At 43.4% G+C, this 24,553-nt stretch overlaps 1 protein-coding gene across 1 annotated transcript in view; it reads left to right on the top strand.

The window, feature by feature from the left end:
• The window catches only part of COL15A1 (collagen type XV alpha 1 chain), a 1,855,347-nt gene that overhangs the window by 1,191,482 nt on the left and 639,312 nt on the right, over positions 1-24,553 (top strand). Inside the window, exons 25-27 of the mRNA XM_077269528.1 lie at positions 5,137-5,205; positions 5,296-5,337; positions 6,888-6,921. Of these exons, the coding sequence (XP_077125643.1) occupies positions 5,137-5,205; positions 5,296-5,337; positions 6,888-6,921 (145 nt within the window). The remainder of the gene's footprint in view (positions 1-5,136; positions 5,206-5,295; positions 5,338-6,887; positions 6,922-24,553) is intronic.

Here is a 24,553-nt window from a genome sequence, read left to right as displayed (position 1 = left end):
TCTTGAGCTCCTTCCACAAGTTTTCAATTGGGTTAAGGTCAGGAGACTGACTAGGCCACTGCAACACCTTGATTTTTTGCCTCTTGAACCAGGCCTTGGTTTTCTTGGCTGTGTGCTTTGGGTCGTTGTCTTGTTGGAAGATGAAATGATGACCCATCTTAAGATCCTTGATGGAGGAGCGGAGGTACTTGGCCAAAATCTCCAGGTAGGCGGTGCTATCCATCTTCCCATGGATGCGGACCAGATGGCCAGGCCCCTTGGCTGAGAAACAGCCCCACAGCATGATGCTGCTACCACCATGCTTGACTGTAGGGATGGTATTCTTGGGGTCGTATGCAGTGCCATCCAGTCTCCAAACGTCACGTGTGTGGTTGGCACCAAAGATCTCGATCTTGGTCTCATCAGACCAGAGAACCTTGAACCAGTCAGTCTCCGAGTCCTCCAAGTGATCATGAGCAAACTGTAGACGAGCCTTGACATGACGCTTTGAAAGTAAAGGTACCTTACGGGCTCGTCTGGAACGGAGACCATTGCGGTGGAGTACGTTACTTATGGTATTGACTGAAACCAATGTCCCCACTGCCATGAGATCTTCCCGGAGCTCCTTCCTTGTTGTCCTTGGGTTAGCCTTGACTCTTCAGACAAGCCTGGCCTCGGCACAGGAGGAAACTTTCAAAGGCTGTCCAGGCCGTGGAAGGCTAACAGTAGTTCCATAAGCCTTCCACTTCCGGATGATGCTCCCAACAGTGGAGACAGGTAGGCCCAACTCCTTGGAAAGGGTTTTGTACCCCTTGCCAGCCTTGTGACCCTCCACGATCTTGTCTCTGATGGCTTTGGAATGCTCCTTTGTCTTTCCCATGTTGACCATGTATGAGTGCTGTTCACAAGTTTGGGGAGGGTCTTAAATAGTCAGAAAAGGCTGGAAAAAGAGATAATTAATCCAAACATACATGTGAAGCTCATTGTTCTTTGTGCCTGAACTACTTCTTAATACTTTAGGGGAACCAAACAGAATTCTGGTGGGTTAAGGGGGTTGAATAATAAATGACCCTCTGAAACAACTTTTCACAATTTAAAAAAAAAATAAACAAAGAAATAACATTCTTTTTTGCTGCAGTGCATTTCACACTTCCAGGCTGATCTACAGTCCAAATGTCACAATGCCAAGTTAATTCCAAATGTGTAAACCTGCTAAATCTGCAGGGGGTTGAATACTACTTGTAGGCACTGAATATCTTCCCATCCACACCAGATTATCTCTGAATGGATTTGAAGATATATAGATAAAATTCTCTTCCCAGGTTGCCATTACAATATTAGCGAGTGAAGGGGAGAATTTTGCTCCCATACTTACACCACTAGTCTGCAAAAAATACCTATTGTCAACCATGCAATAATTATGACTCAAGAGGAATTTAGTTGCTTCAAGTAAAAAATCACATAAAACGTCCGAATAGCTGCTATATTTCCTGAGATAGAAGGATAAACATTTGAGAGCTACATTGTGGGGAATAGAGGGATACAGACTAATTACATCACACGAAAACCATGTGAAACCAGCCTCCCACTTAAAAGCATGCATCATGGTAACCACTGCCTTCGTGTCACATATATGGCTAGGAGTCAAAGAAACTAGTGGCTGGAGATGTGCATCCAACCACTCACCCAGCCTTTCACCCAGTGCACCAATCCCGCCACTATGGGCCTCATAGGAGGTGGAAATTTATTTTTATGAATTTTTGGTAGGGAATGATACACTGGAATGACAGGGTGGTCCAAATAGCAATATTTTTTATTTTTTTCGTTCAAAGCTCCAGTTGCTACACCTTCCTGGAGTAAATTTAGAAGTTCACCGTTAAATCTCACAGTAGGATTTTCTTTTAATTCCAAATAAACATCTGGATTCTCTAGATCTCTAAGGTTTAGGATTTTATACAGTCCAGCATTAATCACCACAATCGCCCCACCTTTGTCCGCATTTTTAATTAGAAGATCTTTATTTTGTGCTAGTTGATCTAACGCTATTTTTTCTTTTCTTCTCAAATTGCCCTTGGATTTTTTTGTTGTATTTTTACTCAGTTCAATCAGTCCCAATTCAACAACCTCTTGAAATGTATCCAGGATTGCTGGTCTTGACTTCAACGGATAATAATCCGTATTAGATGTTAGGAACTTAACCGACTGAACCCCAGGTTTTTTATCAGTCGTATCCAAGTTATATAAATCTTTTAATGTCCTCTGTTCTTCAAACATCAGTAATTCATCTTCTTCCAAGGAAAGTTCCATATTCGGCTTGGTCTCAGCAGTTTCTAGAATGCTGTTTTCTTTAATATAGTGGCATTTTAAAGTTAAGTTCCATGCAAACCTGTTGATATCCATAATGGTTCGGTACACACTGAAGTCTTTAGTAGGGGAGAAGCCCAATTCTTTTGATAACAGGGATATCTGGGCTTGGGAAAGCACATAGCTGGATAGGTTCCTAATTGGGATATTTACCGTTTCCGGTTTTTCCCCCTGTAACTGGTAACCCCCTCCTTCGATGCCTGCGCCCCCCTCTTTTCCTCCATTTTTTAAATCTTATTCTGACCACATGTAATAGCAGTTGATTTTCGGTAAGAGAGTACCAATACCCTGTTCTCCTCAATACTAGCAACAAACATTACATCAAAAAAATCAATCTGTGACTTCTCAGGAAAACCAGTAAATTGGAGATTATAATCATTGTTGTTTAAATATTTGAAAAAAGACTGGGCATCATCCTCCATATTTTTCAGCACAAAGACCAGATCATCTATATATCTTCCCATCCACACCAGATTATCTCTGAATGGATTTGAAGATATATAGATAAAATTCTTGTTAAACATAAACATAAGAAACATAAAACAGATAACAATATTATTACATTCACCACGGTGTACAGTCCACAGTTTAACCAGATCACTGACATCATACGGAAGTACATACCTATTTTGCGACAAGATACAATTCTCAGAAACATCTTGAATAACCACATGGTCCGATTTGTGCCAAAAAGAGCAACTACATTAAAAAACCTTTCGTCTCCCAGCTTATTTGTGGATGTAGAACGAGATCAAAGGAAAAACTGGCTTAGTGCCGTTGGTTTCCACAAATGTGGAGCTAACGTGCAACTGTTGCCAGTAGGCTACAAAGGATAAAAAATTTGTTTCTTTTACAAACAAAAAAGAGTTTCCAATACGCAGTTTTATAAATTGCAATACGGACAATCTTATTTATTTAATTCAGTGCAATATTTGTCAACTTCAATATGTGGGTTGTACCATGGACCCTCTGAAAAAACGCATCCGTAAACACTTGTCCGATGTGGTTAATTTGCCTCCAGCAAGTTTCTCTGCAGTTTCATGACATTTCGCCAATAAGCATAATGGGGATCTAAAATCTTTTTCCTTCAAAGGAAGAGAGAAAGTGTCTAAGCCCGTTAGGGGGGGCAACTTACACGAAAAAATCCTAGCAAGGGAAAGTAAGTGGATTTTTTTTCTGGAAACTAGAGTGCCGTGTGGTTTAAATAGCCGCATGGACTTGATAACGCAATATTAAATATAAATTGAGATGTTATAATAGAAGCTCTATAGTCACAGTAATTTATTTAATATGAAATAATTCCACTATTACCCCCTTCTTTTCCTGTTTTGTGCTGTGAATATCTGAATATTTAATATGAATCTTTTTTTGTATCCTATAGATATAGTTGATTTTAATTTGTATTTAATGTGGATTTTAAATATTCGTTTTTTTCATGTTGTTGAAATCCTTGGGGAAGGATCAATACCGCAAGGGGTTACTGTTGGCCATGGGGTTAACTGGGTTAAATCAAATCTATTGGAATTTTCTATACACACCTGTGACTCCCAGTAACCCATATGAACATTTTTTTCCTCCTTCCCTATACTACACATGCGGTCTTGATTCAGTACTCATTTGTACCTGGAGGAAGACACATGTGGTGTTGAAACATGTCATCCATAAGGGATTGAATGTATGCAATATTGTAACTGAAGAAATCTGGAACTTTTTAATGGATAAATAAGAGGTTTATTTTACTCTACCATTGGACTGATCGCTGGAGAAACAAAAAGTTTTTTTCTTTACATGTGTTGATTTGTCCCAATCCGTTATCCGTGCGAACTGTAACCACAGGTTGGATGTATTCCTGTTTCTTCAAAGCGGCAAGCTGGCTCTGCCTCTCTCTCTCTCTCTCTCTAAATATAAATATATATATATATATATATATATATATATATATACATTATTATTATTATTATTATTATATTTTTTTTTTTTTTTTCACAAATATTTGAGCCCATGGATCCATGGTATGTCCATTTTGCAAGCCGGCGAGAAAATCTCGCCATACGGATGACACACAGATAGTTTTTAGAAACAAAATCGCATCCTCTCGTTGAATACGGATCACTGTTCAGGAAATTTTCTGCATATTACGCCTGAAAAAAGCAGGCCATATTTCACTACGCTAAGTGTGACGCCGGCCTAAAAGTCAAATATCGCATCTTCCCTCCCGAGCCCTGCTGCGTGGAAAAATATAGATGTAGAGCCAACATTCTCATTGCAATGGTTACTGCAATGTACTTATTTATATTTGTGAATGTAGTTTCTGACCACATATAGGATATCAGTGTACTCAGGATAAATTTTGAAACAAATTTTGTGGTCCATTTTCTTACATTTGCAATTTGGGGCAAAAGCAAAATTTTTGCGGAAATGTAATCTCTCAATTTGATTTTACCGAATGTAAGCCCTGACATGTGCTTATATATTACTTTCTGGCTACACGTGGGACATTGGCTTACTCAGGAGAAAATGCACCCCACAATCTATTCTACAATCTATTTTATTATTCTTGTGAAAATTAGAAATTTGGGCCCAAAACATATATATGGAAATAAATGTCACACATCAAATAGCTCATCTTCCCTTCCGAGCTTCGCCGTGTTCTCAAACGGGAATTTCTACCCCCCCCAAAAAAAAAAAAAAAAAAAAATACAGACTCGCTTATCTAATCTTTTACAAACCCCTACAAACAACAAAATAACAAAATGACTAATAGTTATCATAATAATATTTAATAATTGACAGGGTCCTCGAGGACTACCGGGGCTACCAGGCCCTCCAGGCCCACCAGGTCCTCCTTTAAACATCAAAGGAGTAAGTATAAGCTTAGTAATATTGTTAGTAAATTGTACAGTTAAAAGTGATAGTTTAACTAAAATGTCTGCCTTTCTGATTTTTACTTAGAATATCTTTCCAATCCCTCCAAGACCAAACTGCAAAGTACCGGTAAGTTACACAAGGGATGTCTACGGGAAAAATGAATCCATTAAAAAAGCTTATCTATATCTAAAGGGACTGTCCAAATCCTGTTTTCTTTCTTAGGACCACTATGGTCTCAAAAATAAAAAATACATATTTCTCTACCAATCTGCCACAGATTTGCGATACCGCTGTCCGGGTCATCCCTTTCTGGTCTCCTTACTACTTCTTCTGGTGGGGACAGCACGTGATCACTGCATTTAGTGGATAAGCCCTTTAAAATCATGATGTAAAACCAAAAAATCCAAATTCTAAAAGTACTATTAGGTCTCATCCAGATGAGCGTATAGTTAGTCCATAGACTTTCTATGTACAAAAGGCTGTATTTAATGCTGCCCTATGCATCAAGAAGAGGTTATCGTTGCCGCTGAACAAAGCAATGCTCTCATATTGGTCCCCGGTACACAGCGGGCAGCGCGTATGCAGACTGAGAGCATCGCTTGCCAATAGATGCTACGGCACATGTGCCGCCACCGCAATTTTGCTGGAGCAAAAAATATTTTTCAAAGAGACCACAATAGTAAATGCACAGGTGCATTTTTTTAACTAGAAGGCAGCTCGCTGAAAGTTAAGAGACCTGTCATTTAAGCCCAGAATGATGCTGATGAGGCCATAGCACAGAAAAAAGACTCCCCCCCCAGTCGGCACGAGCATCTCGTTATCTCTAAACTTTAAACAACAACCACAAGACTGATCTCTTCACCCCAGGCATCATTTAATCAGTATAACGGCACCAACTTGACAATGCCTGTCGATTACTTAGAAAAGTCCTGATGACAGGTTCACTTTAAGACCTAGATTTTTTTTTATAAAACATCTGACTATGGTATAAGATATTGAAAATAGGTATTATATATACCTTGCATATACATAAGTTTCTAGTATATTTGTGGCTTTTATGTCCAGCTAAACAGCTTTTTAGGTTTTCTAATAAACATGAAGTTTTATACTTACCAAGTTACCACTCATCACTACAGGAGTCCTTTCCTGAGGATTGTCTTCCTGCAGCCCTTGCCAGTTCCTGAAAAGAAAGGCAACACCAGATTCAGGGGAACAACGACATTTACCCCAAGCAAAAATACATAAGGCAAATACAGATACTAAAAGGAACCTGTTCTACTAATGGAATATGTGGTATGGCTGTATAAAAACTAAATAAAATTTAACGTTACAATCAGTATATTGACACCATACCGAAGCACTGCCAGGCTAGTTTGAATGTGGCTTCAAAGCTTGATATTCTGCATTGGCATCTCAAATTTATGCAAAAGAGCTACCATTTTCACCATTGCTCATAGACTTAGAGCCATACCACTAGTTTCTTTAGTAATGTCTCGCAGACAAGTTCTTTTCAGACAGATCAATGCCCCACTTACTCCATCTAAAACATGTACAATCCATTGTATTATCATTGCAGGATTTGTAGATTAATTATACCATAAGCAAAACAAAATACATATAGAACTAGCCTGGATATTATTACTACTACAATGTAAAATGATTCTTGTTTCTTGCAGGTTCATACATCTGGAGAGGTGTCTCAAACATGTGGTATGTCAAGTGATTATTACCTGAAAAATAAGAACATACAGTCTCCAGGAAATGGTGCAGTGCAGTCTTAGAGCTAGTGTTACTATCCTGCCTTATCTACACTGTGTGCAACATTATTAGGCAATTATTTTTTACATAAGTAAATTTATTACTGAACAACTACAGCGCGGTTGGTCAATCCAAAGGGTTATTAAACCTGAACCCTGAATTTGTAAGAAGGTCAAAGTGAGGTTTTGTTTTTCTTAGGAGAATATCTACGTGTGCAGAAACATTAGACGACTATTAGTGTGCAGAATTATGCAACTAAATGGACGACGTAATTTTCCCATCTCAAATGTTTATTTTTATCTGTTCTAGTAAGAGTAATAATCAAAAAACTCGATGTACAATAACAAATTGTATTGTGGTACCATGTTAGCCAGAAAAATCGATGTGAATACTTTTCTGCCCAATGATGACAGAAGTATTCTAGGAGTGATACCTTTATTGGCTAACCAGAAAAATATATTTTCTGGTTAGCCAATAAAGGTATCACTCCTAGAATACTTCTGTCATCATTGGGCAGAAAAGTATTTGCAGCGCCCCAGAGTCCTGGTCGTGCAGTATTGTCGCTCTTCCACCAGGGGGAGTGATGGTACGTCTGATTGTACTAAAGGAGTTCACCTGACCAGGTATCACAGTCACCCACTACACTTCACACTCCAGCCACCAGGGGGAGCGAAAGGTTCTATCTATTAGGCCACTCCTCACACACGGGTAAAACTGGTAGTCGGATAGGAAGTTATGGAGGAGCTGACTGGGCTCTGCCCCGGTAACATCGAGTCAGAGAGAGAAAGCTGACTGGTGAGACCCAGGGAGGTCCCTGTCAGGGGTGGGATCCTGACAGTGGCCTAGCAAGAGATAGAGCGTTACGGAGCTGCGCCTACACCTCATTGCGGCAGCATCCTAAGAAAGGACAAGAAGCGAAGTATATTGCGGAGAAGTGAGAAACGAGATCACAGCACTAGGAGATAATACCAGGAGGAGTCCTGCCTTAAGATCGTGGCAACATCCTTCTGAGGCGCATAGCCAGTGGCCGGAACACCGAGGGAGTACTGACTCTGCGCATTTCTCCAGACAACGGCAGTGCAGTTAACTCTAGGTTGGCTGTCTCACCTTTACACCTAATGCAGACAACGGAGGCAATTGTGAGAGAGGGGCGTCACTAGGGTCCCTATAAATTAATTCCAGGCATACGGGTGTGTCCTATCCATACCATCTGGGGGACAGAGAGAAGATCAGAAACATACACAAGAGTTGTGAGGACTATCCCGTGGTGCTCAGCAGGGAGGTACTACAACACACAGGCGCTAGTAGGAAGGCTACTGATTTCCACCTGCAAAGGGAACTCTGGATGTGCCTTTGGATTGGCCGGACTCAGCCAGCCCTGTTAGCAGTGCTCTGGATTGTGGATGCTGAAGTCTACAGTAAAAGGTAAAGAGACTGCAACCCTTGTGTCTTCATTATTCACTGCGACTTACACCATCATCATCTACCTTATTGGGAAGCCCTGGGGACATACTTCACCTGTGGGAAGGTATACTATCTAGCTGCCATTGCATCACCCCAGCGGACCCCTAAGCAGCGTCAGTCATCCTGACCGAATACCACAGGTGGCGTCACGAACACTTGACAAACTTTCCTCTACACCTTTAATTGGACGCCCCTTATCAGGGCCATGTGTTGTGAACTCTGTGTTCAGGCTCCCTCTTGTGGTCACTGGTGGTATGGTGTGACTTTTGCTTTGGGCTCCCCCTGGTGGCTTTGTCTGTTATCCTGCTGGTCTCTGGCTATCAGCTGGTTCGTTATCCTCTGGGAGGTTCCTATATAGCTCTGTTTTACTTTCACTTGTTGCCGGCTGTCGATGTAATCAGTGCTATTCAGATTCCTTCTGACTACCTTGCTCCCAGTCCATCCAGGATAAGCTAAGTTTTGTTTGCTCATTTTTTGATCAGCAGTGTTTATCATGTTTTCTGTTCCAGCTTGCTAAAATGTAATTCCCTCGCTTGCTGGTTGCTCTAGTGGGCTGAGTTTCTCCCCACACACCGTTAGTTGGTGTGTGGGTTCTTGAAATCTCAGGATGGATATTTTGTAAGGGTTTTTTATTGATCGCATAGACCCCTGCTCTATTTTCTGCTTTCTAGTACTAGTGGGCCTCTTTTGCTGAATCTGATTTCATCCCTATGTATGTGCCTTCTTCTTACTTCACGGTTAATATTTGTTGGGGGCTTCTATATCTTTGGGGATTATTTCTCTAGAGGCAAGCGAGGTCTTTCTTTCTCTTTAGGGGTAGCTAGTTCCTCAGGCTGGCTCAAGACGTCTAGGAATTTTTTAGGCACGTTCACCGGCTACCTCTAGTTGTTTTGGATAGGTTCAGATTTGCGATCAGTCCAGTTACCATCTCCCTAGAGCTCGTTCTTAGTTTTATCACTTGCTGATCTATTTGAGATCCTCAGCCACTAGGGATCATAACAGTACAGCCGGCCTGCAAAGTGTTAATTGCATGGCAGAAGCAGGAGAAAAGAAGCCTTGAGAAATTTTTTTTTTTTCCTTGTTGTTGCCGTGTGTCTAGCTGCTTGATAGCTTCTCTCCTCCTCTTAATCTTGGTGTGGCTCTGAGTTCAGTTGCTGACATGGATGTCCAGAGCTTGGCTTCCAGTCTGGATCATCTTGCTGCTAGAGTTCAAAGTATTCAGGATTTTGTTGTTCACAGTCCTATGTCTGAACCTAGGATACCTATTCCGGAGTTGTTTTCTGGAGATAGATCTAGGTTCCTGAATTTTAAGAACAATTGTAAGTTGTTTCTTTCTTTGAAACCTCGTTCCTCTGGTGATGCCGTTCAGCAAGTTAAGATCATTATTTCCTTTTTGCGTGGCGACCCTCAAGATTGGGCCTTCGCATTGGCGCCAGGGGATCCTGCATTGCTCAGTGTGGATGCGTTTTTTCTGGTCCTTGGATTGCTCTATGAGGAACCTAATCTTGAGAACCAGGCTGAAAAAACGTTATTGGCCCTCTCGCAGGGGCAAGATGAAGCAGAGGTGTACTGTCAGAAATTTCGGAAATGGTCGGTGCGTACTCAGTGGAATGAGTGTGCCCTGGCTGCAAATTTCAGAGAAGGTCTTTCTGAAGCCATTAAGAATGTCATGGTGGGGTTCCCTACGCCTGCAGGTCTGAATGAGTCAATGACTCTGGCCATTCAGATTGATCGGCGGTTGCGGGAGCGCATACCTGTGCACCATTTGGCGGTGTCTTCTGAACAGACACCTGAATCTATGCAATGTGACAGAATTCTGACCAGAAGTGAACGGCAAAATTATAGATGGCAAAATGGGTTGTGCTTTTACTGTGGTGACTCAGCTCATGTTATCTCAGCATGCTCTAAGCGCAAAAAAAAGGTTGATAAATCTGTCACCATTGGTACTTTACAGCCTAAGTTCATTTTGTCTGTTACCCTGATTTGTTCCCTGTAATCTTACCCGGTTAATGCCTTTGTAGATTCAGGTGCTGCCCTGAGTCTTATGGATTGGTCATTTGCCAGGCGCTGTGGTTTTGATTTGGAGCCTTTAAAATTCCCTATTCCACTAAGGGGAATTGACTCTACGCCATTGGCTACGAATAGACCTCAGTACTGGACACAAGTGACCATGTGCATGACTCCTGTTCATCAGGAGGTGATTCGCTTTCTTGTATTGCATAATTTGCATGATGTTGTCGTGTTGGGTCTACCATGGTTGCAGACTCATAATCCAGTCCTGGATTGGAAAGCTATGTCTGTGTCAAGGTGGGGTTGTCAGGGAATTCATGGTGACGCTCCTGTGGTGTCAATTGCTTCGTCCACTCCTTCTGAAGTCCCTACGTTTTTGTCAGACTACCAGGATGTATTTGAAGAACCCAAACTCAATTCTCTACCTCCTCATAGGGACTGTGATTGTGCTATAAATTTGATTCCTGGTAGTAAGTTTCCTAAGGGACGACTTTTCAATTTATCTGTGCCGGAGCATGCTGCCATGTGGAGTTATATAAAGGAGTCTTTGGAGAAGGGACATATTCGCCCGTCCTCTTCCCCTCTTGGTGCGGGATTCTTTTTTGTGGCTAAGAAGGATGGTTCCCTGAGACCTTGTATTGATTATCGCCTTTTGAATAAAATCACGGTCAAATTTCAGTATCCTTTGCCATTGTTAACTGATTTGTTTGCTCGCATTAGGGGGTCTAGTTGGTTCACCAAGATAGATCTTCGTGGTGCGTATAACCTTGTGCGTATAAAACAGGGTGATGAATGGAAAACTGCATTTAATACGCCTGAAGGCCATTTTGAGTACCTGGTGATGCCTTTTGGACTTTCTAATGCTCCTTCAGTCTTTCAGTCCTTTATGCACGACATCTTCCGTGAATATCTGGATAAGTTTATGATTGTGTATCTGGATGATATTCTGTTTTTTTCGGATGATTGGGAGTCTCATGTTAAGCAGGTCAGGATGGTCTTTCAGGTCCTGCGTGACAATGCTTTATTTGTGAAGGGCTCAAAATGTCTTTTTGGAGTCCAGAAGATTTCTTTTTTGGGTTTCATTTTTTCTCCTTCTACTATTGAGATGGACCCAGTCAAGGTTCAGGCTATTCATGACTGGACGCAGCCTACATCGGTTAAGAGTCTTCAGAAGTTCTTGGGTTTTGCTAATTTTTACCGTCGCTTCATAGCTAATTTTTCTGGTGTTGTTAAGCCTTTGACGGATTTGACCAAGAAAGGTTCTGATGTGACTAATTGGTCCTCTGCGGCTGTGGAGGCCTTTCGGGAGCTGAAGCGCCGGTTTTCTTCGGCTCCGGTCTTATGTCAGCCAGATGTCTCACTTCCCTTCCAGGTGGAGGTTGATGCTTCCGAGATTGGAGCGTGGGCTGTTTTGTCGCAGAGAAGCTCCGATGACTCTGTGATGAAGCCATGTGCTTTCTTTTCAAGAAAGTTTTCGCCTGCCGAGCAGAATTATGATGTCGGTAATCGGGAGTTGTTGGCTATGAAGTGGGCATTTGAGGAGTGGCTACATTGGCTCGAGGGAGCTAAGCTGTCATGGATCCCAATGGCTGGGGATCGCACTGGACAAGCAAAATAACATAAATAACGGACGAGCTCTAGGGTGATGGAACCTGGGCTGACCGCTGCCCTACTCCTGACAAACACAACTAGAAATAGCCAGGGAGCGTGCCTACGTTGATTCTAGACGCCACGCGCCAGCCTAAGAGCTAACTAGCACTGCAGAGGAAATAAAGACCTAGCTTGCTTCCAGAGGAATGAACCCCAAAAGGTATAGCTGCCCCCCACACATGTATTGACGGTGAAATGAGAGGAAGGCACGCACATAGAGATGAAAAATAGATTTAGCAAAATGAGGCCCGCTATAACTAGAAAGCAGAATGATACAAAAGGGGTCTGAGCGGTCAGCAAAAAACCCTAATCAAAAACCATCCTGAGATTACAAGAACCCATGTGCCAACTCATGGCACATGGGGAGAACCTCAGCCCACTAGAGCTACCAGCTAGCATAGAGTCATAATTAGCAAGCTGGACAAAAAACCAAATAACTGAAAAACAAAACTTAGCTTATCCTGGGAGATCTGGGAGCAGGTAGTCAGGAACCAAACTGAGCACATCTGAGTACATTGATAGCCGGCAAGGGAATGACAGGAAAGCCAGGTTAAATAGGAAACACCCAGCCTCTGATGGACAGGTGGAAACCAGAGACCGCAACCCACCAAAGTCACCCAGTACCAGCCGTAACCACCAGAGGGAGCCCAAAAACAGAATCCACAACAGTACCCCCCCCTTGAGGAGGGGTCACCGAACCCTCACGAGAACCCCCAGGGCGATCAGGATTAGCTCTATGGAAGGTGCGGACCAAATCAGTCGCATGAACATCAGAGGCGACCACCCAGGAATTATCCTCCTGACCATAACCCTTCCACTTAACCAAATACTGGAGTTTACGTCTGGAAACACGAGAATCCAAGATCTTCTCAACAACATACTCCAATTCTCCCTCCACCATCACCGGAGCAGGAGGCTCAACCGAAGGAACAACGGGCACCTCATACCTCCGCAATAACGACCGATGGAACACATTATGAATAGCAAACGATGCTGGGAGATCCAAACGAATAGACACAGGGTTAAGAATCTCCAAGATCTTATAAGGACCGATGAACCGAGGCTTGAACTTAGGAGAAGAGACCTTCATAGGGACAAAACGAGAAGACAACCACACCAAGTCCCCAACAAGAAGTCGGGGACCCACGCGGCGACGGCGATTTGCAAACTGCTGAGTCTTCTCCTGAGACAACTTCAAATTGTCCACCACCTGATTCCAAATCTGATGTAGCCTGTCCACCACCACGTCCACTCCAGGACAATCCGAAGGCTCCACCTGACCAGAGGAAAAACGAGGATGAAACCCCGAATTACAAAAGAAAGGAGAGACCAAAGTAGCAGAACTAGCCCGATTATTAAGGGCAAATTCGGCCAGTGGCAAAAAGGCAACCCAGTCATCTTGATCAGCAGAAACAAAACACCTTAAATAAGTTTCCAAGGTCTGATTAGTTCGCTCCGTCTGGCCATTCGTCTGAGGATGGAATGCAGACGAGAAAGACAAATCAATGCCCATCTTAGCACAAAACGTCCGCCAAAATCTAGACACAAACTGGGATCCCCTGTCAGAAACGATATTCTCCGGAATCCCATGCAAACAAATCACGTTCTGAAAAAATAAAGGGACCAACTCAGAGGAGGAAGGCAACTTAGGCAAGGGTACCAAATGAACCATCTTAGAAAAGCGGTCACACACAACCCAGATAACGGACATTTTCTGTGAGACAGGGAGATCTGAAATAAAATCCATGGAAATGTGCGTCCAAGGCCTCTTCGGGATAGGCAAGGATAACAACAACCCACTGGCCCGAGAACAGCAAGGCTTAGCCCGAGCACACACTTCACAAGACTGCACAAAGGTGCGCACATCCCTTGACAAGGAAGGCCACCAAAAAGACCTGGCCACCAAGTCTCTAGTACCAAATATTCCAGGATGACCAGCCAACACAGAAGAATGGACCTCGGAGATGACTCTACTGGTCCAATCATCCGGAACAAACAGTCTTTCTGGTGGACAACGATCAGGTTTATCCGCCTGAAACTCCTGCAATGCACGTCGCAAGTCTGGGGAGACGGCGGACAATATTACCCCATCCCTAAGGATACCAGTAGGCCCAGAGTCTCCAGGAGAGGCAGGCACAAAACTCCTGGAAAGAGCATCTGCCTTCACATTCTTTGAACCTGGCAGGTATGAAACCACAAAATTGAAACGAGAAAAAAACAACGACCAACGAGCCTGTCTAGGATTCACACGCCTGGCAGACTCAAGGTAAATCAGATTTTTGTGATCAGTCAAGACCACCACACGATGTCTAGCACCCTCAAGCCAATGACGCCACTCCTCAAATGCCCACTTCATGGCCAAAAGCTCCCGATTACCCACATCATAATTGCGCTCGGCGGGCGAGAATTTTCTAGAAAAGAACGCACATGGCTTCATCACCGAGCCATTGGAACTTCTCTGTGACAAAACCGCCCCCGCTCCAATCTCGGAAGCATCAACCTCAACCTGAAAAGGAAGTGAAACATCTGGTTGACATAACACAGGAGCAGAAGAAAACCGGCGCTTAAGTTCCTGAAAGGCCTCCACAGCCATAGGAGACCAATTAGCAACATCAGCACCCTTTTTAGTCAAATCAGTCAAAGGTTTAACAACACTGGAAAAATTAGTAATGAACCGACGATAAAAATTAGCAAAACCCAAGAACTTCTGAAGACTCTTAACAGATGTAGGTTGTGTCCAGTCACAAATCGCCTGAACCTTGACGGGATCCATCTCAATAGTAGAAGGAGAAAAAATGTACCCCAAAAAAGAAATTTTCTGGACTCCGAAGAGACATTTTGAGCCCTTCACAAACAGAGAATTGGCCCGCAGGACTTGAAACACCTTCCTGACCTGTAGAACATGAGACTCCCAGTCATCAGAAAACACCAAAATATCATCCAAATACACAATCATAAACTTATCCAGATATTCACGGAAAATATTGTGCATAAAGGACTGAAAGACTGAAGGAGCATTAGAAAGTCCAAAAGGCATTACCAAATACTCAAAATGGCCCTCAGGCGTATTAAATGCGGTTTTCCACTCATCACCCTGTTTTATCCGCACAAGATTATACGCACCGCGAAGATCTATCTTAGTGAACCACCTAGCCCCCTTAATGCGAGCAAACAAATCAGTCAATAATGGCAATGGATACTGATATTTGAAAGTAATCTTATTCAGAAGGCGATAATCTATACAAGGCCTCAGGAAACCATCTTTTTTTGCCACGAAAAAAAAAACCTGCTCCCAGAGGGGACGAAGATGGACGAATATGTCCCTTTTCCAAGGACTCCTTAATATAATTCCGCATAGCAGTATGCTCTGGCACTGACAGATTAAATAAACGACCCTTAGGGAACTTACTGCTAGAAATTAATTCTATAGCACAGTCACAATCCCTATGAGGAGGGAGCGAATTGAGCTTAGGCTCCTCAAAAACATCCCGATAGTCAGACAAAAACGCAGGGACCTCAGAAGGAGTAGATGAAGCTATTGAAATCAGAGGTGCATCATCATGAACCCCCTGACATCCCCAGCTTAACACAGACATTGTTTTCCAATCCAGGACAGGATTATGAGTTTGTAACCATGGCAGACCAAGCACTAGTACATCATGTAAATTATACAGTACAAGGAAGCGAATCACCTCCTGATGAACGGGAGTCATGCGCATGGTCACTTGTGTCCAGTACTGCGGTTTATTCATAGCCAATGGTGTAGAGTCAATTCCCTTCAAAGGAATAGGAACTTCCAGAGGCTCCAGACTAAAACCGCAGCGTTTGGAAAATGACCAATCCATAAGACTCAGGGCAGCGCCCGAATCCACATAGGCATCGACGGAAATGGAAGACAGTGAACAAATCAGAGTTACAGACAAAATGAACTTAGACTGCAAAGTACTAATGGCAAAAGATTTATCAACCTTTTTTGTGCGTTTAGAGCATGCTGATATAACATGAGCTGAATCACCACAATAAAAACACAATCCATTTTTCCGCCTATAATTTTGCCGTTCACTTCTGGACTGAATTCTATCACATTGCATAGTCTCAGGTGCCTGTTCAGAAGACACCGCCAACTGGTGCACAGGTTTGCGCTCCCGTAAACGCCGATCAATCTGAATGGCCATAGCCATAGACTCATTCAGACCTGTAGGCGCAGGGAACCCCACCATAATATCCTTAATGGCCTCAGAAAGACCATCTCTGAAGTTTGCAGCCAGGGCGCACTCATTCCACTGAGTAAGCACCGACCATTTCCGAAATTTTTGACAATATACTTCCGCTTCATCATGCCCCTGAGAGAGGGCTAATAAAGCCTTTTCATCCTGACTCTCCAGGTTAGGTTCCTCATAGAGCAATCCCAGTGCCAGAAAAAACGCATCCACACTGAGCAATGCAGGATCCCCTGGTGCCAATGCAAATGCCCAATTCTGAGGGTCGCCCCGCAGGAAAGATATTACAATCTTAACCTGCTGAGCAGGGTCTCCAGAGGAGCGAGATTTCAAAGAAAGAAACAATTTGCAATTGTTCCTGAAATTCAGGAAGGTAGATCTATCTCCAGAAAAAAACTCTGGAATAGGAATTCTAGGTTCAGACATGGGAGTGTGAACAACAAAATCCTGTATGTTTTGAACTTTTGCAGCAAGATTACTCAGGCTGGAAGCCAAACTCTGGACATCCATGTTAAACAGCTAAGGTCAGAGCCATTCAAGGGTTAAGAGGAGGTAAGAAGCAGCTAGACAGCAATTAAGGGCTAGGCAGCAAAACTCTGAGGGGAAAAAAAAAAAAATTTCCCTTAAACACTTCTTTTTCTCCTGCTTCAGCCCAAACAATTAACACTTTGTGGGCCGGCTATACTGTCATGGATCCCAATGGCTGGGGATCGCACTGGACAAGCAAAATAACATAAATAACGGACGAGCTCTAGGGTGATGGAACCTGGGCTGACCGCTGCCCTACTCCTGACAAACACAACTAGAAATAGCCAGGGAGCGTGCCTACGTTGATTCTAGACGCCACGCGCCAGCCTAAGAGCTAACTAGCACTGCAGAGGAAATAAAGACCTAGCTTGCCTCCAGAGGAATGAACCCCAAAAGGTATAGCTGCCCCCCACATGTATTGACGGTGAAATGAGAGGAAGGCACGCACATAGAGATGAAAAATAGATTTAGCAAAATGAGGCCCGCTATAACTAGAAAGCAGAATGATACAAAAGGGGTCTGAGCGGTCAGCAAAAAACCCTTATCAAAAACCATCCTGAGATTACAAGAACCCATGTGCCAACTCATGGCACATGGGGAGAACCTCAGCCCACTAGAGCTACCAGCTAGCATAGAGTCATAATTAGCAAGCTGGACAAAAAACCAAACAACTGAAAAACAAAACTTAGCTTATCCTGGGAGATCTGGGAGCAGGTAGTCAGGAACCAAACTGAGCACATCTGAGTACATTGATAGCCGGCAAGGGAATGACAGGAAAGCCAGGTTAAATAGGAAACACCCAGCCTCTGATGGACAGGTGGAAACCAGAGACCGCAACCCACCAAAGTCACCCAGTACCAGCCGTAACCACCAGAGGGAGCCCAAAAACAGAATCCACAACACTAAGCATCGTGTGGTGGTCTTGACTGATCACAAGAATTTGATTTATCTCGAGTCGGCCAAGCGGCTGAATCCCAGACAGGCTCGTTGGTCGTTGTTTTTCTCTCGTTTTGATTTCGTGGTTTCGTACCTGCCTGGTTCGAAGAATGTGAAGGCTGATGCTCTTTCTAGGAGTTTTGTGCCTGACTCTCCTGGAGATTCAGAGCCGGCTGGTATTCTTAGAGAAGGGGTGATTTTGTCTGCCATCTCCCCAGATTTGCGACGTGTGCTGCAAGAGTTTCAGGCGGATAGACCTGATCGCTGTCCACCGGAGAGACTGTTTGTCCCGGATAGATGGACCAACAGAGTCATCTCCGAGGTTCATTCTTCGGTGTTGGCGGGCCCTCCTGGAATATTTGGTACCAGAGACTTGGTGGCCAGGTCTTTTTGGTGGCCTTCCTTGTCGCGGGATGTGCGTTCCTTTGTGCAGTCTTGTGGAATTTGTGCTCGGGCTAAGCCTTGCTGTTCTCGAGCCAGTGGTTTGCTGTTACCTTTGCCTGTCCCGAAGAGGCCTTGGATGCACATTTCCATGGATTTTATTTCAGATCTTCCTGTCTCTCAGAGAATGTCTGTCATCTGGGTGGTGTGTGATCGTTTTTCTAAGATGGTCCATTTGGTGCCCTTGCCTAAGTTGCCTTCCTCCTCCGAGTTGGTTCCACTGTTTTTTCAAAATGTGGTTCATTTGCACGGGATTCCTGAGAACATTGTTTCTGACAGAGGATCCCAGTTTGTGTCTAGATTTTGGCAGACCTTTTGTGCTAAATTGGGCATTGATTTGTCTTTTTCGTCGGCCTTCCATCATCAGACGAATGGCCAAACCGAGCGAACTAATCAGACCTTGGAGACTTATTTAAGATGTTTTGTTTCTGCTGATCAGGACGACTGGGTTACTTTTTTGCCGTTGGCCGAGTTTGCCCTTAATAATCGGGCTAGTTCTGCTACTTTGGTTTCCCCTTTCTTTTGTAATTCGGGGTTTCATCCTCGTTTTTCTTCGGGTCAGGTGGAGCCTTCTGACTGTCCTGGAGTGGATGTTGTGGTTGATAGGTTGTATCAGATTTGGAATCATGTGGTGGACAATTTGAAGCTGTCTCAAGACAAGGCTCAGCTCTTTGCCAACCGCCGTCGCTGTGTGGGTCCCCGACTTCGCGTTGGGGACTTGGTGTGGTTGTCTTCTCGCTTCGTTCCTATGAAGGTCTCCTCTCCTAAGTTCAAGCCTCGGTTTATCGGTCCTTAAAAGATTCTGGAAGTCCTTGGCCCTGTGTCATTTCGTCTGGACCTCCCAGCATCATTTGCTATTCATAATGTGTTCCATCGCTCGTTGTTGCGGAGGTATGTGGTGCCTGTGGTTCCTCCGGTTGAGCCTCCTGCCCCGGTGCTGGTTGAGGGAGAATTGGAATACGTGGTGGAGAAGATCTTGGATTTTCGTATTTCTAGACGGAGGCTCCAGTATTTGGTTAAATGGAAGGGCTATGGTCAGGAGGATAATTCTTGGGTTGTCGCCTCTGATGTTCATGCAGCCGATTTGGTTCGTGCCTTCCATGTGGCTCATTCTGATCGCCCTGGTGGTTTTCATGAGGGTTCGGTGACCCCTCCTCAAGGGGGGGGTACTGTTGTGAACTCTGTGTTCAGGCTCCCTCTTGTGGTCACTGGTGGTATGGTGTGACTTTTGCTTTGGGCTCCCCCTGGTGGCTTTGTCTGTTATCCTGCTGGTCTCTGGCTATCAGCTGGTTCGTTATCCTCTGGGAGGTTCCTATATAGCTCTGTTTTACTTTCACTTGTTGCTGGCTGTCGATGTAATCAGTGCTACTCAGATTCCTTCTGACTACCTTGCTCCCAGTCCATCCAGGATAAGCTAAGTTTTGTTTGCTCATTTTTTGATCAGCAGTGTTTATCATGTTTTCTGTTCCAGCTTGCTAAAATGTAATTCCCTCGCTTGCTGGTTGCTCTAGTGGGCTGAGTTTCTCCCCACACACCGTTAGTTGGTGTGTGGGTTCTTGAAATCTCAGGATGGATATTTTGTAAGGGTTTTTTATTGATCGCATAGACCCCTGCTCTATTTTCTGCTTTCTAGTACTAGTGGGCCTCTTTTGCTGAATCTGATTTCATCCCTATGTATGTGCCTTCTTCTTACTTCACGGTTAATATTTGTTGGGGGCTTCTATATCTTTGGGGATTATTTCTCTAGAGGCAAGCGAGGTCTTTCTTTCTCTTTAGGGGTAGCTAGTTCCTCAGGCTGGCTCAAGACGTCTAGGAATTTTTTAGGCACGTTCACCGGCTACCTCTAGTTGTTTTGGATAGGTTCAGATTTGCGATCAGTCCAGTTACCATCTCCCTAGAGCTCGTTCTTAGTTTTATCACTTGCTGATCTATTTGTGATCCTCAGCCACTAGGGCTCATAACAGCCATGGACCGGGTCGGACCACCGTGACATCCCCAGAACCGAGACAGAGGGACCCGGTGCCGAGTACCCCACTGCCCTGCGCCTGGGGGCGATCCATATTCACATCAATCAAAAAACTCAAAATGTACAAAAATACAATTATGGCATTTTACAAAAAATCTCAGTGACCAATTCAGCCAACCTTATGTCAGTTCCTTAATCTGTGAGATGATCACATCTTTCGGGCAGCACCAACCACAGCCTCCCAGACACTGTTTGGAGAGATGTACTGTTTTCATTCACTGTAAATCTCCATTATAAGATACTGATTTGGCTTTTATCCTAAGTCATATTGCACGACTCGTTAAAGGGTTGATTGTGACTTGTAGGATCGCTACTTCCAACAGGTTGCGCTATAGAGTTAAGTCCTCTTTTTCTCAGAAGAGGTAATTTGCATATTTAAATTCCCAGAGGAGCATTGCACGGTGAATAAGCCTCCTTACCTTGACAAGCCAGCTGGTATGTCACTCTCCATAAGGAGAAACGTTACCCCTTAGACCCCAGTCCAGAGCCTCTCACCTAGCCAAATCAGTTCTCATGCTTCGCACTGACGAGGGCCAACAGCCCGAAACACCGTGTCTGAGAATTGAGATACTGATTTGGCTTTTATCCTAAGTCATATTGCACGACTCGTTAAAGGGTTAATTGTGACTTGTAGGATCGCTACTTCCAACAGGTGGTGCTATAGAGTTAAGTCCTCTTTTTCTCAGAAGAGGCAATTTGCACATTATAAGAAGGACACACAAGTTCTCAATTGAGTTTAGGCCATCCCAATATTATATCAAATACAAGGGTGCTCCATCCGTCTGTGAGACATTTAACAATTTGTGACTTTTCAGAGTCAGTTAAATCTTTCTTGGCCCATTTTGCCTGAGAAAATCAAGCTGCTTAATAATTCTGCACTCTTTGATAAAGAGTGTTGTTATCATTAGGTCTCATCCTCCCTCATTACACATACCCTCATACACGTCATCCATTATGCATTCAAGTTAATACAGCTTGGGATTGGAAAACATGCAAAAATTATGATATGGTCAAAATTCTCACTTGCCTAATGTTTCTGCACACAGTGTAGTTATTAATTTGCTTGCCTTGTAATAATGGTTATACTGCTTGTGCTGTCCCAATCTATTCCGCAAAGCTGACAAGTGATCTAAAAGAAGAGGTATGATGGTGCCAGTGTGAAAACTAGAAAACCTAGATATTGAAATGTTTGCTTACATTTTTCCTTTCTGAATTAATTTTTGAGGTAGAGAGACCAATAAATTATATACCAAAAATGTAAAGGAAACCTGTCAGCTTAAAAAACCCAAACCCCAAACCCTGTTTACCTGCAGACATAGTGGTAAATAGCATTTTAAACATGTCTGAATGAGTTACTAGAAGAATGACTGTACATAGAAAAAAGTTCTATTCTCCCTCCAGTCTCTCACGTCTGTCATCTGGGCGACACAGGGGACAAGGACCACGCACCAGATACTGCATAGTGATCTCGCTAGTACATTATACTCACTCCACCTGCACATTGACTGTCTGCAGATAAATAGCATTCTTTAGTTGTTTCCCTTTAAAAACTATAGTATAGGAAGAAAAACAGATGAATATATATTTGTTCTACCACAGCCAATCTAGTCAGTGTTCTGCTTATAATATGGACTTACAGAACCAGTACTCTAGTATCAATGAAAAGTTTACACACACCTGTTCCTGCATGATGTCTTTATTATGATACATTTGACATTTCCATGAGTTAGCCCAGTTACATAATATTAATATGCTTTTAATATTAAAATTGAACTTAAGTATTGTGAAAGAACAATTATAAAATACAGTAACAGTCAAAAGTTTGGACAAGCTTGCCTGTTCTTGCAATGGCTTACCTTGTTCTTATTGGAAAGTGCTTATTGAGCATTAAGACTAAAGAGAGTACAACCACGAAGAACACATATGGAAACAATGAGTAAATGAACTAAGCACATGTGAAACAGAACAAAATATGTTAAATCTTATATTTCTTAATGTACTCCCCTTTTACTCTGCTGAAAGCTTTACAGACCCTTGGTATTCTCTTATTCTACTTCATCAGGTAGTCACATGGAATGGCTGGTGTGCCTTGAATATGGAATAAATTACCAACAGTGTCAAAAGCAAGGCAGCTCCACAGCATCACATCTCACCCTCCATGTACTCATGTAGAAACCATTTGATCACCTTTTCTGCCTATTACAAAGACATAGCAATTAGTACCACACATCTTAATTTTTTTCTTTTTTGCATCAATTTGATCATAAGGGCCTGCTCCTGGAAGTCTCCTCTGGACAATTGATGTTGAGATGCATCAATTATGAGGGCTATTATCTGAGGTGCTGTCAATGTACGGTTCCTGAACTGGTAACAATTAGAGATGAGTGAGCATGCTCGCCACTACTCGTTACTCACTCACCTGAGCATCTCACTGCACGAGATGCTCGGAGCTCACAAAGTATTTCCGGGGTTGCTCAGCGGGAGCTCGTGTCCACGCCCTGCATGTTTGGCGCTCTTTAGAGAGCCAATGAACATGCAGGGATTGTCTACCACACACTGTAATGCTGCAGCCATATTGGTTGTGGCAATACAGTGATTGGCTGGCCGCACAGCGTCATCAGGTCTATATCAGACCTGGCGCCGCCATGTTCATCACAATCTACTACGGAATCAGACAGTGTAGGGAGAGTTGATACTGAGCTATGGAGAGATTTGCTTGGTTCTTACTTAATGTGGATATACCATATATTATACACATATCCATCTCAATTAACAGTCCTTCTGAGGACTAATAAGGTTGCAGATATGTCAGTGCTAGGCAGACAGGCAATGTATGTGGCAGACTGCAGTGCATACAGCAAGAGGGTTCATTCCAGTTCTGTCTGCTGCTATGACAGATATTTGTAGACATAGCCCCAGCTATCAGGGGCCAGGAATAAATTTTTTTACAGGCCACCTATTTAATACTGTGGTTTATATGTCACACACGGATCAGAGATAAAAAGTTTGCTCCAAATTCTGTCATTTCTGGCCTCCCTTTAAATTTTGTTGCAGTGTGTTAGCGAAGTTATTGAAACAGTTTGCTGGTAAAAATAGTTACCTACAGGCCAGCTATTTAAAATTGCGATTTGTCCATCACACACTGATCAGAGATAAAAAGTGTGCTCCAGGGTCCTGAGACCACTGCTGGACACCCTGCGTTCAAAAAAAATCCTCTATAGGTGGCTTTTCTCCTTTGGCCTGGCAATCCACGGAAGTGGGAAGCAGATCATTGTCAGAAGCCCTGAGGATCTCCCGGGAGTGTGGGAGGCCTTTGATCTTACTCCTCTGGATATCCCCTCCTGGCTCCCCTTGGACATGGATCCACATTCGCCTCCTCCCCTGAGAGCTATTTCTGGAGAACAGGGTGACTGGACTCCAGTCAAGAGAGTTGCTTCTCCCAGACAGGGGAAAACGGGAAATAAAAAGAAGCCCCCCCCCCACCCGTGAGCCTTTCACTCTTCACGCCATTATTCTGATATTCAAGTAGACCACATATGTCTTCTACCGTTATGGTTATCTTTAGTAACAGTTAAATAATGTTTTTGATGTTAGTAAATTGCTCTTTATATTTGACAGATCGCCGCTTGTGCATGAGATGGCACCCACCCTATCTGCTATGGGAGGACTCCCTGGCCCCCGCCTCTGCGGCAGATGGGCAGTTTGTTTGTATATGGTTGTTCCCCTTTCTTCCCCCCAGTTGTTGTTTGTTCCCTTGTTCCATCGAATTCGGTACAGTTACAGTACTTATATAGATCATTCCGAGCTACTCCACCTATCCAGCCATGGCTAAGTGTAATTCCCCGGCCAACATAATTTTGGCCTCTTATAATGTTAAAGGCATACGATCCCCAAATAAAAGAAGTCAAATCTTGAGATTCCTACACTCCAAAAAAACAAACATTGCCTTCCTACAGGAAACACACTTTAAACATAACAGAGTCCCAGATATGTCCAGATCTTACTTCCCTCACTGGTTCCATAGCACAGGTACTTCTGCTTCTAGAGGTGTTAGCATAATCATAGGTAAAAATGTACCTTTTACACTTAAAGACTCTGTCAGACCCGGAGGGTAGATTTATTATTCTTAAAGGTCTTATTGCCAATACAAAAGTAACTTTATGTAACCTCTATGCTCCAAACCGTGATCAAATAAGCTGGCTGTGTAAAACATTACAAACTCTGAAATTATTCTCGGAAGGGGTAATGGTGGTTGGAGGCAACTTTAACCCCTTAATCCCGTATGACGTACTATACCGTCGAGGTGGGG

This window comes from Ranitomeya variabilis, chromosome 6 (genome assembly GCF_051348905.1).
Source record: "Ranitomeya variabilis isolate aRanVar5 chromosome 6, aRanVar5.hap1, whole genome shotgun sequence".
In the NCBI taxonomy this organism is placed as follows: domain Eukaryota; kingdom Metazoa; phylum Chordata; class Amphibia; order Anura; family Dendrobatidae; genus Ranitomeya; species Ranitomeya variabilis.
Note: the sequence above shows the minus strand (reverse complement) of the source record. Positions and strands in the feature narration are given on the sequence as shown.